Source organism: Alligator sinensis, unplaced genomic scaffold (genome assembly GCF_000455745.1).
Source record: "Alligator sinensis unplaced genomic scaffold, ASM45574v1 scaffold373_1, whole genome shotgun sequence".
Taxonomy (NCBI): Eukaryota; Metazoa; Chordata; order Crocodylia; family Alligatoridae; genus Alligator; species Alligator sinensis.
Genome location: NW_005841990.1, coordinates 1,024,333 through 1,038,428, shown reverse-complemented (window position 1 = coordinate 1,038,428; position 14,096 = coordinate 1,024,333). Strand labels below are relative to the sequence as shown.

Here is a 14,096-nt window from a genome sequence, read left to right as displayed (position 1 = left end):
GGAATGCAATATGGCAAGTGCAACAGTGACTGCACAGCCCTCTTCAGGATTCTCTCTGCTTACCCCACATGGGAAGGGAGCTAGAAAAGGTGTCCTAAACACAGCCTGTCTACCTTCTTCCTGGCTGGATAACCACATCCAGTGGGATCACCTTTACTGAGGTCAAAATCAACAAAGACACGCATTCAATTTTGGGACCTGGAACATCAGGACCCTCATGGACAATTGTAATAGTGAACACCCAGAGCACCACACACCACAATCATGGCTCAAGAACTCAAGCATCAACATAGCTGCACTGAGCGAGACCTGGTGAGCAAGAGACGGGCAGCTCAAAGAACAAGGAGGTGGCTACACCCCCTTCTGGAATGGCAAACAAGAAGGAGAATGCCAGCTTCCCCAAGTTGGTTTTGCCATCTAGAATAAACTCATAAATCAGCTCAGTGAGTTCCCTATCAGAATTTATGACTCATGACTCCATCTTAAACTGAATGAAAGGGAACCGATACACCACTGTCATCAGTATGTATGCCCTGACTCTTGATGCCACCAATGAAACCAAGGAGGAATTCTATGCCAGCCTTGACCAAGTCCTTTCTGAGGTTCCAGATGGAGACACACTTATTTTTCTCAGCAATTTCAACTCCAGAGTTGGAAGGAACTTGAACCTCTGGCACAGATCCATCAGCAAGGAAAGAGTAAGAAAGGTCAACTCCAATGCCATCTTTCTCTTGGCCAAATGCACATAACATGGATTAAATACCCTGTTCTGCCAAAAAAACAGGCACAGGACATCATGACAACACCCACAATCTACGCACTGGGACCTGATTGACTATGTCACTGCTTGTGCCGCCTGGGATCGCAAAGATGTCTGCATCACTTGAGCTATGCTGGGAGCTAACGATTGCTGGACTGATCACTGACTCATCCACTCAGTCATGTCACTCACACTAGGTCCCAAACGACAGCTGCAGCAGAAGCAATGCCAATGGAAGATCAATGTTGGACACAAGGACCCAATCAAGCAAGACCTCTTTCACCCATGCCTAAAAAAAACCAACCAAAACCTAGAGAATTCCAATCAACAACAATGGGAGAATATCAACAGCGCTTGGGGTGCCTCAGTCCACCATCATCAGCGCCTGCAAAGAGACACTTGGTTTCTCTACCAGGAAACATCAAGACTGGTTTGATAAGAATAAGCAGGAGATCCAAGAGCTGATCAACAGCAAGCCATATCAATTCCAAGCAAAAGAAACTGAATCTCCCAACAAGCCATGGCAAAGATCCAAAACAGAACCTGCGATATGAAGAACAGATGGTGGGAAGACATGGTGAAGGACATTCAACCACTCACTAACATCCATGATATGTACATTTTTTTCAAAGCCAAAGCCATCTAGGGTCCAAGCACTCAGACTAACCCTCTTGACACCCAAGGATGGAGGAAGCCTGATCAAGAAAAGGGAAGCCATCAAAGAGCATTTTGGAAGGAGCATTTTGAAGACCTTAAATCGAGATTCTGTTGTTGACAAGAGTGTTCTCAACTCCATCCTGCTCCAGTCGCTGAGAGTCTGTCAGTCCCGGATCAGCCTCATCAGCCAATTTTCAGACCCACAGATAACACGTTCGTGGCAAACAAACATCCTCAACTGCAAGGGATTGACAAAGAGTATGGGACTACTAACCTCAATATCAAATCCAACATTTTTGTTGCCTTCTTGATGCACTGCATACAGGTTGGAGATAACTTCATTAGCCTTTACTCCAGAATTTTCTGCCAGTGATCGGGGAATGGCTTCAAAGGCCTCAGCAAATTTCTTGATAGCATACTGATCTAGCCCAGGACAGGTCTAAAGTGAAGTTTGAAAACTGTTTAGTATGTAAAACGGTAAAACATTTATAATAACCAGCAACAACAAGAAAGAATGAAAAGACGTACCTCTCCATAGGATGTAATCTGCTTGGCCAACTCAATTTCTGTTGCACCACCTCCGGGGACAAGACGCTTGTCCTGTGAACCAAACCCCAGAAAATACATCATTAAGTGTTTCAATGCATCTTTAGTCCATAGAAACTATTATATCTTTAACTTCTAGAACCAATTTCTGTAATCTTAATATCAAGAAAACATTAAAGCTGATTTTTATTCCTGCATTTGTGTAGAGGTAGGCTTTATTGGTTGAAGCACCAAAAGGTAAAAATATACCCAGTTTCAAATATTTGGGGGGGGGGGGAAGAAACACATTATTTTACAAAAGCAAAATAGAAGCACCAATAATAAATCTGTTTTAAAAAAACTCAGTTAACAACACAACTTGCTTTGGAAATATAAGAAAAACACTGTAGATTGGTAATTTCTCTCCAGCTGATCTATCTATCCCATAACTATTCTCTCAAACAGTTGAACAACTTTGTTATTCTTAGCTGACAAGGAACTTGTAAACTTCACTCAAACATTAGCAAGATTAAAAAACATCTGACCTAAAAGTATTTCCAAAAGCTTTTCCTATACTATTTATCAAACCTGCACACACAAAAGTCTTCAATTATTTCTGCTACTTTCAAATCAATCACTTAAAATTGTATCACTGAAATGTACAGTTTTATTAGAAAACTGAGCTGTCCTAATACAGAAACTCAACTTGCTTCCTGTATGCTTTCTAAGCCTGCTTATACAACTCAAACCGTCATCACCAAAGGTAATGCCAAGCAATATCTAGATTGCTGGCTGCAACCAGTTTTCAATAGCTATGACAGAAGCCTGGTGAAATGGTCAAGTCAAACCACTGATTCACTGGGCATAGTGTTGTCTAGTCACACCAGCTTTATTTGTCTACAAGGGACTGTATCTTGGCTAACAGAAGAGAGACCACTCAGTGCACTGGCCATAACCCATTCCCTACATAATGGCTGTAGAAGGAGCAGAGGAAATGGCCACACGGAGAGGTTGCAAAATGGCTTCAAGATCCTTTATATCATCCAAGCATCACAATTAAGATCAGCAGGCTATAGTCTCAACCCAAACATCTTTATCTAAAAACTTATGGAGGAGGAAGTTTACTCACTCTAGTAAGTACTTTGAAAGTATTAACACCATCATCTACTGCTCTCTCTACATCATCCATTAAATTGTCTGTAGATCCACGGATAAGTATAGTAGCTATGGAGCCATCTTCCTTTTCTGTAAAGGCAAGTAGACATAATTCTTTGGAGAATATATTAGAACAGAAACCATTTATAACCACATCTATTAATGACAGTACCACTGCATCACCCTTGAAAACAAACATACCATGCTTAAACACAACAACTTGTGTATCCCCAACCTCTGACAAATAAACACTATCACAATGACCCATTTCTTCTGGCGTAGGTGGAATCTGGAAAGAAAAAACAGAAATCAGAAGATTCTATTGACAAAAGGTCTCTCCCCACCCCACCCCCGCAACCCTTCGACTCGTTTGTAAACTGCTTACCAGTCTAGGAAGAGCAGCTGCACCAACAGTTTTACACAGTCTCCTGAGATCCCATTTTGAGTTCAACCTTAAAAAGAAGGATTCCTTTTAGTGATGCAGTTCCCAAAACTATATAAAGAAAAACCTTTTCTATGTAATTTGGTAGTATGTCATGATGCTATCAAACTAGTTTAGTGATGGCTATTACAACATGATGAGGTCATCACTAGCATACTTCTGCAATTGTTTCATGCTGACAAATATAATGTTATCGGTTTTAAAGCAACTAAAACACATTTTTAAATCCTCTAAGTATTTGTTATGTAGGATATTAATCTTCACTTAATTAAATATCATTGTGCATTATTAAACCTTACACCATCTGTTAGGAGAACAATGCCCATCTCTGAACTGTACCAATAGGGAAACAGGTTTAGTCACCTGTCAAAGACTACCAGTTCCCATCCGGGTTTTGTATTATGATCAAGCTTTGCCTGGGAATCCAATGCCAGATTTCTGAAAACATAGCTCTAACCATTTAACTGTCAATTCAAATTTGTATCAACAGAACTACCTTTTCTACACACGGCCAAGATTTAATAAAAATATAATTCATATATATATATATATATTAATTACTTACACGCGCACGCACACAGTCTGTTCAGCTTTTGTAGTTTGTGCCTAGAATATATATATAAACTGCATCTACGTATAAAATACATTTTCTTTATAAAATGAATTAACCTGCACATGAAAGTGACTAAATGGCCAGATTTCACTGCTTCTTCCATTTATAAACTACTGGTAGTTGGAATATACGCTTCAGCACACTACAAAAAGCAGTTGTGTTACTCCAACCTGCTCTCTCAGTATTTATTGGCAGATTTAGTAAAGAAGAAGAGTTCTCAGTTCTTGAATTGCAAAGTTATTTGCAAATGAAGAGATCTACAGTATATATCAGAGGCAGGCAAAAATACAGCCCTTGGGTACCCACCAACTAACAGCACTCAACCAAGGCCTTCCACCCATGAGGGTGGGAGTGAGGCACCCACACATACACCCCAACATACCCTATTCCACCTCACACCCATCCTGTACACAGAAGGGCCTAGCCCAGCCAGCACAGAGTTTCCAGATGGGACTGCTGCTGCCGCCACTGCTGCAGCCACCAGGGAACCTGCTTGGCTTCTCTGGTGTCCCACTTGCTCTAGGCACCAGGTAGGGAAGTGTCAGGGGAGCTGCAGCTGGGCAGGAGCACGAGGCCAGGGCTGGCAGCAGCATGGAGCCCGCACCTGGGGAATAGTGGGAGCACAGAACTCGGGTGGGCAGGGCGTGGGGACCCCCACACACACTTCCCTCACCTATGGCACACAGTCCCTGCCACCAGCTGCAGGAGCAAGAGCAGGCAGGGGTGCTTGCACCTGGCAAAGGCACTTGCACTGGCAGCGTGTGGCTCCAGCCAGCACTGAATGTGGGGGCAAGGAGGCCAGCCTGCCTTTTTATCATACAGGGGTCCCTGCAGCGCATACGCAGCTCCCACATTCATGTGCCACTGGGAGAAGTCCCACTGCCTTCACCCCCTGCTGTGCAGGTCCTGGGACTCCCCTCTACTTCCAGCACAGTCTTGAGACCTGCATGGCAGGAAGCAGTGAACGCAGCCAGCTCCATCATGCAGGGCTTCCCCCAGTAGCAGGCGAGTGCAGGAGCTGCACATGCATCACGGGGAGCACCCCGTGCAAAAGAGGCAGGCTGGCTTGACTGGGCTCCTCACCCCCATGATGCAGCTGGCAGCAGTGCCTGCACTGGGCATGAGCACCCCAAGTGCCGCCACCTCCTGCTGCTAGTGGACTGTGCCCCATGGGGGAAGAGTGTGTGGGTGGGGTCCCCACACCTCCCCACAAACCTGATACCCACACCCTGTCCCACAGCCCCACTTATATACACACACCTCCAACATACCCTACTGCCCCTCAACATACACAGCCACACCCCCTCACAGCCCCTGCTACACCCCACCATACACACCCCCCCACCTCCAACATACAAAAGTAAGACTTTTTGAGTTATTACGCAATCTTCTGCATATACACTACACAAACACAAAACATGACAAAAATATTTTCTGTAATAAAATTAAAATATGTTATAGTAGCTGTTTGACTTTTAGTGTACAATTTGATTTTTTTTCTGGTTCCCCTCCCAAAAGGAGTATTTCCAGAGGGCAAGGGGAGGGATTTCCAGTGGCAAAGTTCAGGGGTTAAGGGTGGGACTTCTGGTCCCAAGATGGCAATCAGGGGGCAGAGCACCTGTCAAGGGGCACAGCTACCATTGCAGCCCCCAACAGCTCACCAAAACTCAAGCGGCCCCACATCCAAAATAATTGCCCGCCCTGGTATATAGATAATTACAACAAAGCTATACGTCATACAAGATGTACTACACTATCAAAGAGCCACAGTTATGTTTAGCAAGATACCATAAATTCCACTAGCCTAAAATAAGTACTCAACTTCATTCTATGCTAGAAGGCAAATACATACATATACTTGAGAACATTCAGATACAGAAAAAATATCCGATGCATTTAATAGGCCTGATTTTCAACCATCAGGCCATTATAATCCTTACCTGACTAACATCAGATGGTATTTGTTGGCATAATGAAGTGCCATATCTGCCACTTTGCCACCTGTTACTATTACATTTGCACCAGCATCAGCTATGGTCTTAACTTGCAGCTCCATTAGATTTTCTTCTCCTTTGCTGAAACTCATCAGTTCTTCAGCATTCTTTATCAACACAGTGCCCTATGAAAAGGGAATATTTTTAAATTTACAAATCATGTGAACTAATATGCAAGGTCTTAAGAGACAAGGTCTTAAGAGACAAACAAACCCTTCCCACTCATAACAACAACACATGTTTAATCACTGTCTCAGTCATGAGTGAGAACAATGGAGGAGTTTAACATTGATTTCTGGTCAACAAAATTGGACCCTCTCTCTCTGGTCCAATTTTGGACCGTCAAAAATTATAAATTTGTATAAATTATAAATTTGTATTTATATCCAAATACAAAATAGGTTTCCAGTCACCACTCCTGCCGTTAAACTATAAGCCAGATATTGGGGAAAGTAATATATGGTAATTTGTTTGAACAAAAATAATTAGTGTCATCCATAAATGGATGGAAAAAGGCCAGTGGGAAGAAATGGTCCAAACTGATTTACACCAGACAAAAGGGAAAGACAAGATAAAACCTCTTAGCACAGCCTACATGTCATCAAGGCAACTACAACAGTCGCCAACATCATTACAGAATTTTTCAATAGAAGAAAGGTTAAGCCATTATAATGCAGCTTCAACCCAACGTCTCTAACTTTAAAGATAATTTTAAATCATCTACCATCATGGCATGCTACAGGTTCTTACAATTAAGTTAGTATCAAAGGTTAGAGATTCATGAAAGCACAACTAAATTATGCGGAGGGAACACAAAAATATTCTCAACCTTCAACTCTACATGCATTCAAATTAGGTTTCTATACTGAGATCTTTGTTGTATGTTGCCATGTCAGCAATTCTTATGTAAAGACATTTTAGCTCAGCAATTCCCAAACTATGGTAAGGTCTTAACACTGTTACAATAAAAACCACACACTGAGTACTGAATGTGTGTGCATAAATTGCTACAGAACATATTTAGGACACCAACATACCTTGGTTTCAGTTAGTGTGCCATCAAAAGGACAGGAATAAACAGCTATTTTAGCATCTTTGACAGAAGTCACATCTCCCTCAGTTTCCTTTTTAAAAACCATGCCATGAAGTACTGAAGAGGCAGAGATACCAGAGCCCTAAAGAGAATAGATAGGACAGATAAAAAAAAGATCATACTGCTGGCTATGTTCCACTGAAGAACTACATCATTAGCTCTTACTCTATTTTTTAAAAATGCATGTTTGAACAGTGTGGCATGTGCATGTACTCCAAGGAATGGAGAAAAAAAACCCGTAAGTGACTGAGGAATTACAGGACACAGTTCTGTAGAACTCACAGATGTGCGTGTTCTACAGCTGTAAGAATTATAAACCTGAAGTAACCTCTCTCTCCAATTTTTTAAAGAAAAGAAATGCAGCCAAGGAAAGGATTGGCAAAAAATTCTAATATTATTAAAGCCTAAGTCTGTTTCCCTGTCTGTCTGTAACGTTTTATTCGCACTCTGATTGGCTGTTTCCATCAGCCAGTCAGAGTACTCCAAGCATGGGGAAGTGCTGCCACAACTCCGAAGCCATGCCAAGGACCAGCTCCCACACCCCGTTCCTTGCAAGAGGGAGAACAGAAGCAGCATGGGGTGTTAGGTGGCGGCACTCCATCCCAGTTCCATCCCATCATTCTTGACGGACAATTGGCTAGTAAACTAATAAACACAAACTTGCCCACTCCTGTAAGCTTTATTCAGGCTTAATATCCTACTAAGAGTAAGGACAAACAACAGGATCCTCCCCTTAGCTTTCTTCATCATCTTCCATCTCAGCCTGAATTTGGGTGCACCTTTATTGAAGGTCTGATAATTTCATCTGAGTTATGAGTTCAAGTGCTTTATCTGATTTAAAATCCAAAAAGCCAAGAAGGGTTTGTGCATCTGACACAGCAGTGATTCAACTTTAAGGTACTCTGAAATTAGGAGTGCTAGATAAGTAATTCAACTGGATACTTCTGAAGTCTTATTTTAAAAAGGTCAAAAATATAAGCAAAGTCTTAAGATCTAGACTGAAAGAGGGGATATCAGAAGTCTGATATCACCTAAAAATTAACTACTTTACGTCTGTCATGCCCCTTATTACATTTCATTAGAACTGTGTAGTAATTCACATGGCAGAAAATTCAGAGCTTACCAAAACTTTACACACTCTGATACTGTCAACATTGAAATGACCAGAATCAGGAAGAATAGACACTGTTAGAAAAATGAAAAAAAAAAATTGTTACACAATATCAATATAACATGGAAACACAGTATCAAAAATTGTATGCCCTATTCATATAAAAATAATATATTTTAATGCTTGTTCAAATGCTCTTGAAACAAACAAATGTGAACTTCCAAATTATACTTCATAGTAATAGCAGGAATTTTACAGGCATGTCGTGTCTTACGCAGAGGTTAGGTTCCGAGGTCACCGCGCTAAGGCAAAAATCACATATAGTCAAATGGCCAGTGATTTGACTAGTGGCGACTGCCTCTGCCTCCAAAACCTCCTGCCGCCGCCACGGAGCCGTGCTTGGAGCTGTGCGGCCGGTGGCAGCGGCACAGCGTTGGGCGGGGGGGGGAAAAAGGATGGCTGCATGCTGCTGGGCCACCACCATGCTGCCTAAACCTCCCGCTGCTGTGGAGCCGTGCTTGGAGCTGTGCAGCTGGCGGCAGCGGCGCTGGGAGGGGTGGCTGCGTGGCGCCGGGCCACCACCACGCTGCAACCTCCCGCCGCCGCAAACTCAAGCCCCGCCCCCTCACACCCTATAGTTGAATTCGTGCAAGTTAAATGTGCATATGGCGTGACTGTACTGTACTTTCCAATGCTTGCTACAAATAAGTAGAAAGCCAAACTCTCTTTACTCTGAAGTCACAATAATATTTAGCACAAGAAAAATCAGTGGGCTCTGTTCAGCCCTAGCATCCACTTTAATATAAGGCCCAAATCTGGCTCTTGTATTTTGAAGAAACATTTACACCAGCGATGACATTTTATTCTTGAGTTCTAAGAAAATGGAGCTGTCTGCTCCTCATAACATATAACTCACATTACACTTAAAGTTATTATGTCTTCCAACTACAAACCAGTAGCTGCAACAGTAACCTTCCTACTAAGAAAAAAAAGATGAAAACAGATTTTCACCTTGAGCTATGACTTGCAAGAAAGTTATCTGCACCAAAACTAGTGTATAAGAACAAGCAAAATGAAAAGGTGCTCAAGAAAAAATACCACTTTCAGAATTTAAGTCTTCATAACTATTAATACTGAATTACACTAATTTGATAACTATACCTTTCAATTCAATTTCCATGTGAGCACTTTACCAAAAAAAATAATAAAAACAAGACTACTCAATATAGATATGTACAAACAGCCAACTTATTCATACTTACCACATGCTTGAGCAATAAGGTTGGCCAGGAAGACTTCATTGCCATATTGCTTGCTCATTACTGAGGTGTGCAGCAAAGATGATACTTCTTCAACATCTCGAAGATTTTTTGCAGAACAGCATACTAGATCAGGAAGAATTTCTAGGGCTTTCTTGCAGGCCTTTTCATAGCCTTCTATCACCTGTGATGCAGGCAAAAAAGTTAACTATGACACTCTGGCCTCCCCATAGCATACATTTACATTCAGTGTGCTTCCTTGTGGAGTGTCTTAAAATTTTAAAGTGTATGTATACTGTAATATGGAATATGAGAGAGAAATTTTAATCGCTAAAAAAGGGTGGCGAATACTAAGGGCGCAGACTCAATATTCTTGCTACTAATTCACTCTAAATATTACTCTGTAGTAAATTTACTCCCAATTAAAGAGGAGACACAAAACCAGCTGTCCTGAGGTGACTGCCTACCATAGAAGCTATTACAACACTACGTAAATAGGTGGGGAGAGCGCCAGTCTGCACCGAGCAAAGTGCCAACCCAGGGATGAAAATGACTAAGAAGCAGGCACACAGTCAGCATACAGTCATTTCTCCCATTGAGGGACAACTCTGCTCCACATGGGAATGGCTCTCTCTCATGTAAGACTACGGGGCACTGGCTACTCCATTTTTATTAGTCAACTGGCTTTATAACAAACATCTTGTCTACAGACAAAGTAAAACTACGACAATTCTCTCACTACTCTTCTTTAGCTATACGGTTACTGAAGTTAATCTGGCAAGAAAGAAAACAGTCAAGCGTATTATGGATGCAACCAAGTAGTACAGCCCCAAATCACTAATCTAACATAGTACCTGTGCTGTATGAATGCAAATATCAAAAATCAACTACTTGCCTCCGAAACTGATAATCCCATCCTCAGAAGGTCTTCAGCTAGCTCAAGAAGGGCCCCAGCAAAAACGAGGACAAAATTTGTTCCATCTCCGACTTCTTGCTCTTGCATATGGGAAGCCATTACAATCATTCTGGCAGCAGGATGTTGGACCTGTTCAAAGGTTATATGTTGCCACTGAATTAACATTCCCAATTAGTAAACTTTAAAAATATATATTCTTAACGTTTTGTATGGAAACAAAGAAGTCTTTACAAAAAACACAGTTTATCTAAAAGGGATGCAGATGATTGGGATGGAGGAAGCAAGGTTTTGCTTCTTCTAGAACATGTTCGATTTAGAGTGCAAAGCATCTGAAAATGCCGTGGCGCTGACCATTTTGACATCTTCCGCTTTTCTACATCTAAGGCCCCTACAAGACACACAGGTAAAAGCACTATGGCATCTGATGCACAATCCACACAACTGCACTTCCTGCCATGCCACAAGTGCATGGCAGAAGGTGCAGTTGAGGGACTGCTTGTCATACCCCTGCACACCTCACTGCCAGTGCTGTTAGATGCAATGGCAAGCAGCAAGTTCTGACAGCTGGAAGCCCCCTCACTTCAGGCCTCTAGGCCCACAAATAAATACATAATTCAAAACAGTTAGAGACACACATGACTATAGCTGTAACATTAATTTCTTGTTATTGACTATCTCATTTCAAGATAGTCTTCTGTGGCATTATGCCACATAGGCAAGCCCAAAACATTAGCAATCACAACTTTCTCTAAATTCTAATCTCATTTGGAAGAGAAAACAAGGAATTACTAATGCTATTATTCAATAATTGAAGTAATCATTTATAACAAATGTCATTTTGTTGCAAAGCCCTACTTTTTCGCTTGCTAGATTTGAATGTTGACTGCACACTTGTTAACAGTAGCTCTGTTTTACCACCTTATGTGGGCAGCTTAACCAACAGAACTGAATCCTTGCTAGGAACCCTTAATAGGGAAACCGAGTAAAAAGCTTGTAGTTGTTAGAGTATTTAGCTGATAATATATCAACCAAAATAAAAGATAATATATAATAAAGCACTTACCTCCAGCTCTCTTAAGATCGTTGCAGCATCATTTGTAACAAAAAGTTTCTCCAGATGATTGATCACCATTTTGTTCATTCCTAGGAGCACAAACAGCGTATATATTTTACATACTTGCAAATACTGTTCTAGTTTGAACCAACGTTATTAGTTTTTCAATTCCCAAAATTGAGAGACTTTCTTTCAGCACCTCACCCCCAAACAGTTTAACAGTGGTACAATACAACAGTGTCAGTTTTCTTACAAAGACAGTAAGATTATGAGAAAAGCATTTTGTCTTGGTACTGACCAATTTTTTTTAGCTATGTGACATTAAATACTGAAGTTCCATATTGCCACAGACCACAAAAGGCAGGTCTTTCTACAAGAAAGATACAGCATTGTATTCCTAACTATGACAACAAACTACAAAATTCAACGTTACCATTTGGTCCATAAGCTGTACGGGTGGTTTGGGCAAGCTCCTTACATGCCTGAATGTTCCTAAACACAGCTTCTTCTAATCCAGAATAATGCTACAAAGAGAAGTTTATTACTTAACATTAAAAATTCTAACATAAAATAATTCTCAGTTTTGTTACTGAATTCAATGAGGCCAGGATTTCATTCCCAATATTTAAATACAAGTGACAGTGTTCTTTAAAAAAAAGTAAGGACAAAAAAGTAACGTATTAAGTCTTCCAACTGCCCCACTGGCAGTAGGAGCAAGTTGCTGAACACGGAAAGAGGCAGCTGGGTCCCCTTTTGATGCAAAGTGAATGCCTCAAGTCTATCCCAGTAGATCACTTCTGGTACAGTTACTGACTCATAATATGAAGCTTGAAATATGACGGGCACCAATTTACTTAAGAAAAAAATCTTCCTTCGCTTGCATGAGAATATGTCACTCCCCTTCAGGAGCCATCCCTCCTTACCTCACCCCAAACCAGTTGCATCTTGTTTCTATGTCAAGATGTTCCCTATACCTTAACAAAACCTAGCCTAAACCCTATACCACACAAACGTAACTGAGCTCCCTACTCTGCTAAATAATGCATCTTCACACAAACCCAGCTCTGTAGAGCATGACCAGGTGCCCTCTACATCCAAAAGGGAGGAGGCTGCAGCTCCTTCACTTTGGGAAAAGTAGCCACTGTTTTACTCCCATGCCCCTTCTTAGTTGGGGGGAGAGTCCCCTCACATCTGCTTCCTTGCTCTCCCCACCCCTTTCTTAGAGATCTGCAGCTCCTGCAGTTACTGCCTATCTCCTACCACCCTCTTGAGACAGGAAAGCAGTAGGCTCCCCAACTTGCTCGATCTCCCCTTCTTCATCTTATTAACCTTCTCTCATCAAGCCTTCTTCATCTTACTAAGCCTTTTTCCCCCTTCCAGATAGGGACCAACAATGGCCTAGTGCCCTGGGCCTGTTTATTGTTTCTTCTATACCAGGCTCCTGATAAGTCGGAAATACCTTCTTCAACAGCATCATAGACATTATGCATCTTTACAGTCCACACCAGTGGTGCTCAAGGTTTTGATCCCACAGGCCAAATGAGTGGATGGGCCCAGGGGCCCCAGGCTGCTTCTACCCAGCCCTGCACGTGGGGGATCAGGCCCCTGTGCATGCAACCTAGCATCCAGTCAGGCCCACGACGGTAACAGGGCACCAGGGGTGGATCCAGCCTGTGGCCTGGGGTAGATCACCCCTGCTCTACACCGCTTCTCTAGTCAGGGAGCAGGCAACAGCAGGTGAGGCAGCAGATGGGATGGGGAGCAGAAAGCACAGCAGCAGAGAGCACAGGGTGTAAGGCAGAAAGCAAATTAGTCAGGGAGTACAGAGCTGGGGGGGGCAGGAAGGAGAGCAGCAGACAAGGCAAGGTGCAGAAAGCAGAGCAGTTAGGGCACACGGATGTGGAGCACAAAGCAGAGCAGCGGACGGGGGAGGGTGCACATGGCGGGGGGCAGAAAGCAGAGCAACAGAGGGGCCAGGGCGCACCATGCAGCGAGGAGCGGAAAGCAGAGCAGCAGATGATACGGACAGCACAAGGTGTAGAGAAGAAAGCAGACTGGTAGGGGTATAAAAAGCAGACAAGGCGGGGAGCAGAAAGCAGAGCAACAGAGCCCCCTCTCCCTCCCGGCCGAGCCCAGCGCTTCCAGAAGTTTCCACCCCCCCCTCCCTGGGACCGAACGCCGCGTGGGGGATGCGCGCGCAGCTCCCCGTTCCGAACCCCGCGCGCATGCGCGGCGGGCCCCTGGCCAGGGAGAAGCGAACGCGCCCGGAGCGCATCGATGGCCCTCAGGGCAACGAGTCGAGCGACGCGCTGGTGCTTGGCCACGTGGTGGGGAGGGAAAGGCCTGCGCTTCTCTGTGGGGCGGGGCCTGAGAGCGCGGTGGGCACCGGCCCCGCACAATGGCGGGAGGAATAGCGATGCAGCGCGGCTGCGGCAGGCCGCTCTGGCTTTCATTGGGATTGTTAGGCACGGTGTTGCCGCGCGCGTGGACAGTAATTACCATATTTGTACCATAAGG

The 14,096-nt window shown here is 43.2% G+C and overlaps 1 protein-coding gene across 2 annotated transcripts in view; it reads right to left on the bottom strand.

Annotated features, from left to right (window-relative positions):
• The window catches only part of CCT8 (chaperonin containing TCP1 subunit 8), a 15,568-nt gene extending 2,402 nt beyond the window's left edge, over positions 1 to 13,166 (bottom strand). For both annotated transcript variants that reach the window (XM_025201326.1, XM_006021378.3), the window contains exons 1-13: positions 13,039 to 13,166; positions 12,013 to 12,103; positions 11,589 to 11,668; positions 10,505 to 10,654; positions 9,613 to 9,793; positions 8,363 to 8,424; positions 7,184 to 7,321; positions 6,093 to 6,271; positions 3,483 to 3,549; positions 3,299 to 3,386; positions 3,072 to 3,187; positions 1,946 to 2,017; positions 1,692 to 1,856 (exon numbers count right to left, since the gene is read on the bottom strand). In XM_025201326.1, the coding sequence (XP_025057111.1) occupies positions 1,692 to 1,856; positions 1,946 to 2,017; positions 3,072 to 3,187; positions 3,299 to 3,386; positions 3,483 to 3,549; positions 6,093 to 6,271; positions 7,184 to 7,321; positions 8,363 to 8,424; positions 9,613 to 9,793; positions 10,505 to 10,654; positions 11,589 to 11,668; positions 12,013 to 12,103; positions 13,039 to 13,062 (1,413 nt within the window). In that variant the 5' untranslated portion in view covers positions 13,063 to 13,166. The remainder of the gene's footprint in view (positions 1 to 1,691; positions 1,857 to 1,945; positions 2,018 to 3,071; positions 3,188 to 3,298; positions 3,387 to 3,482; positions 3,550 to 6,092; positions 6,272 to 7,183; positions 7,322 to 8,362; positions 8,425 to 9,612; positions 9,794 to 10,504; positions 10,655 to 11,588; positions 11,669 to 12,012; positions 12,104 to 13,038) is intronic.
• Between the last annotated feature and the right edge of the window lie 930 nt (positions 13,167 to 14,096).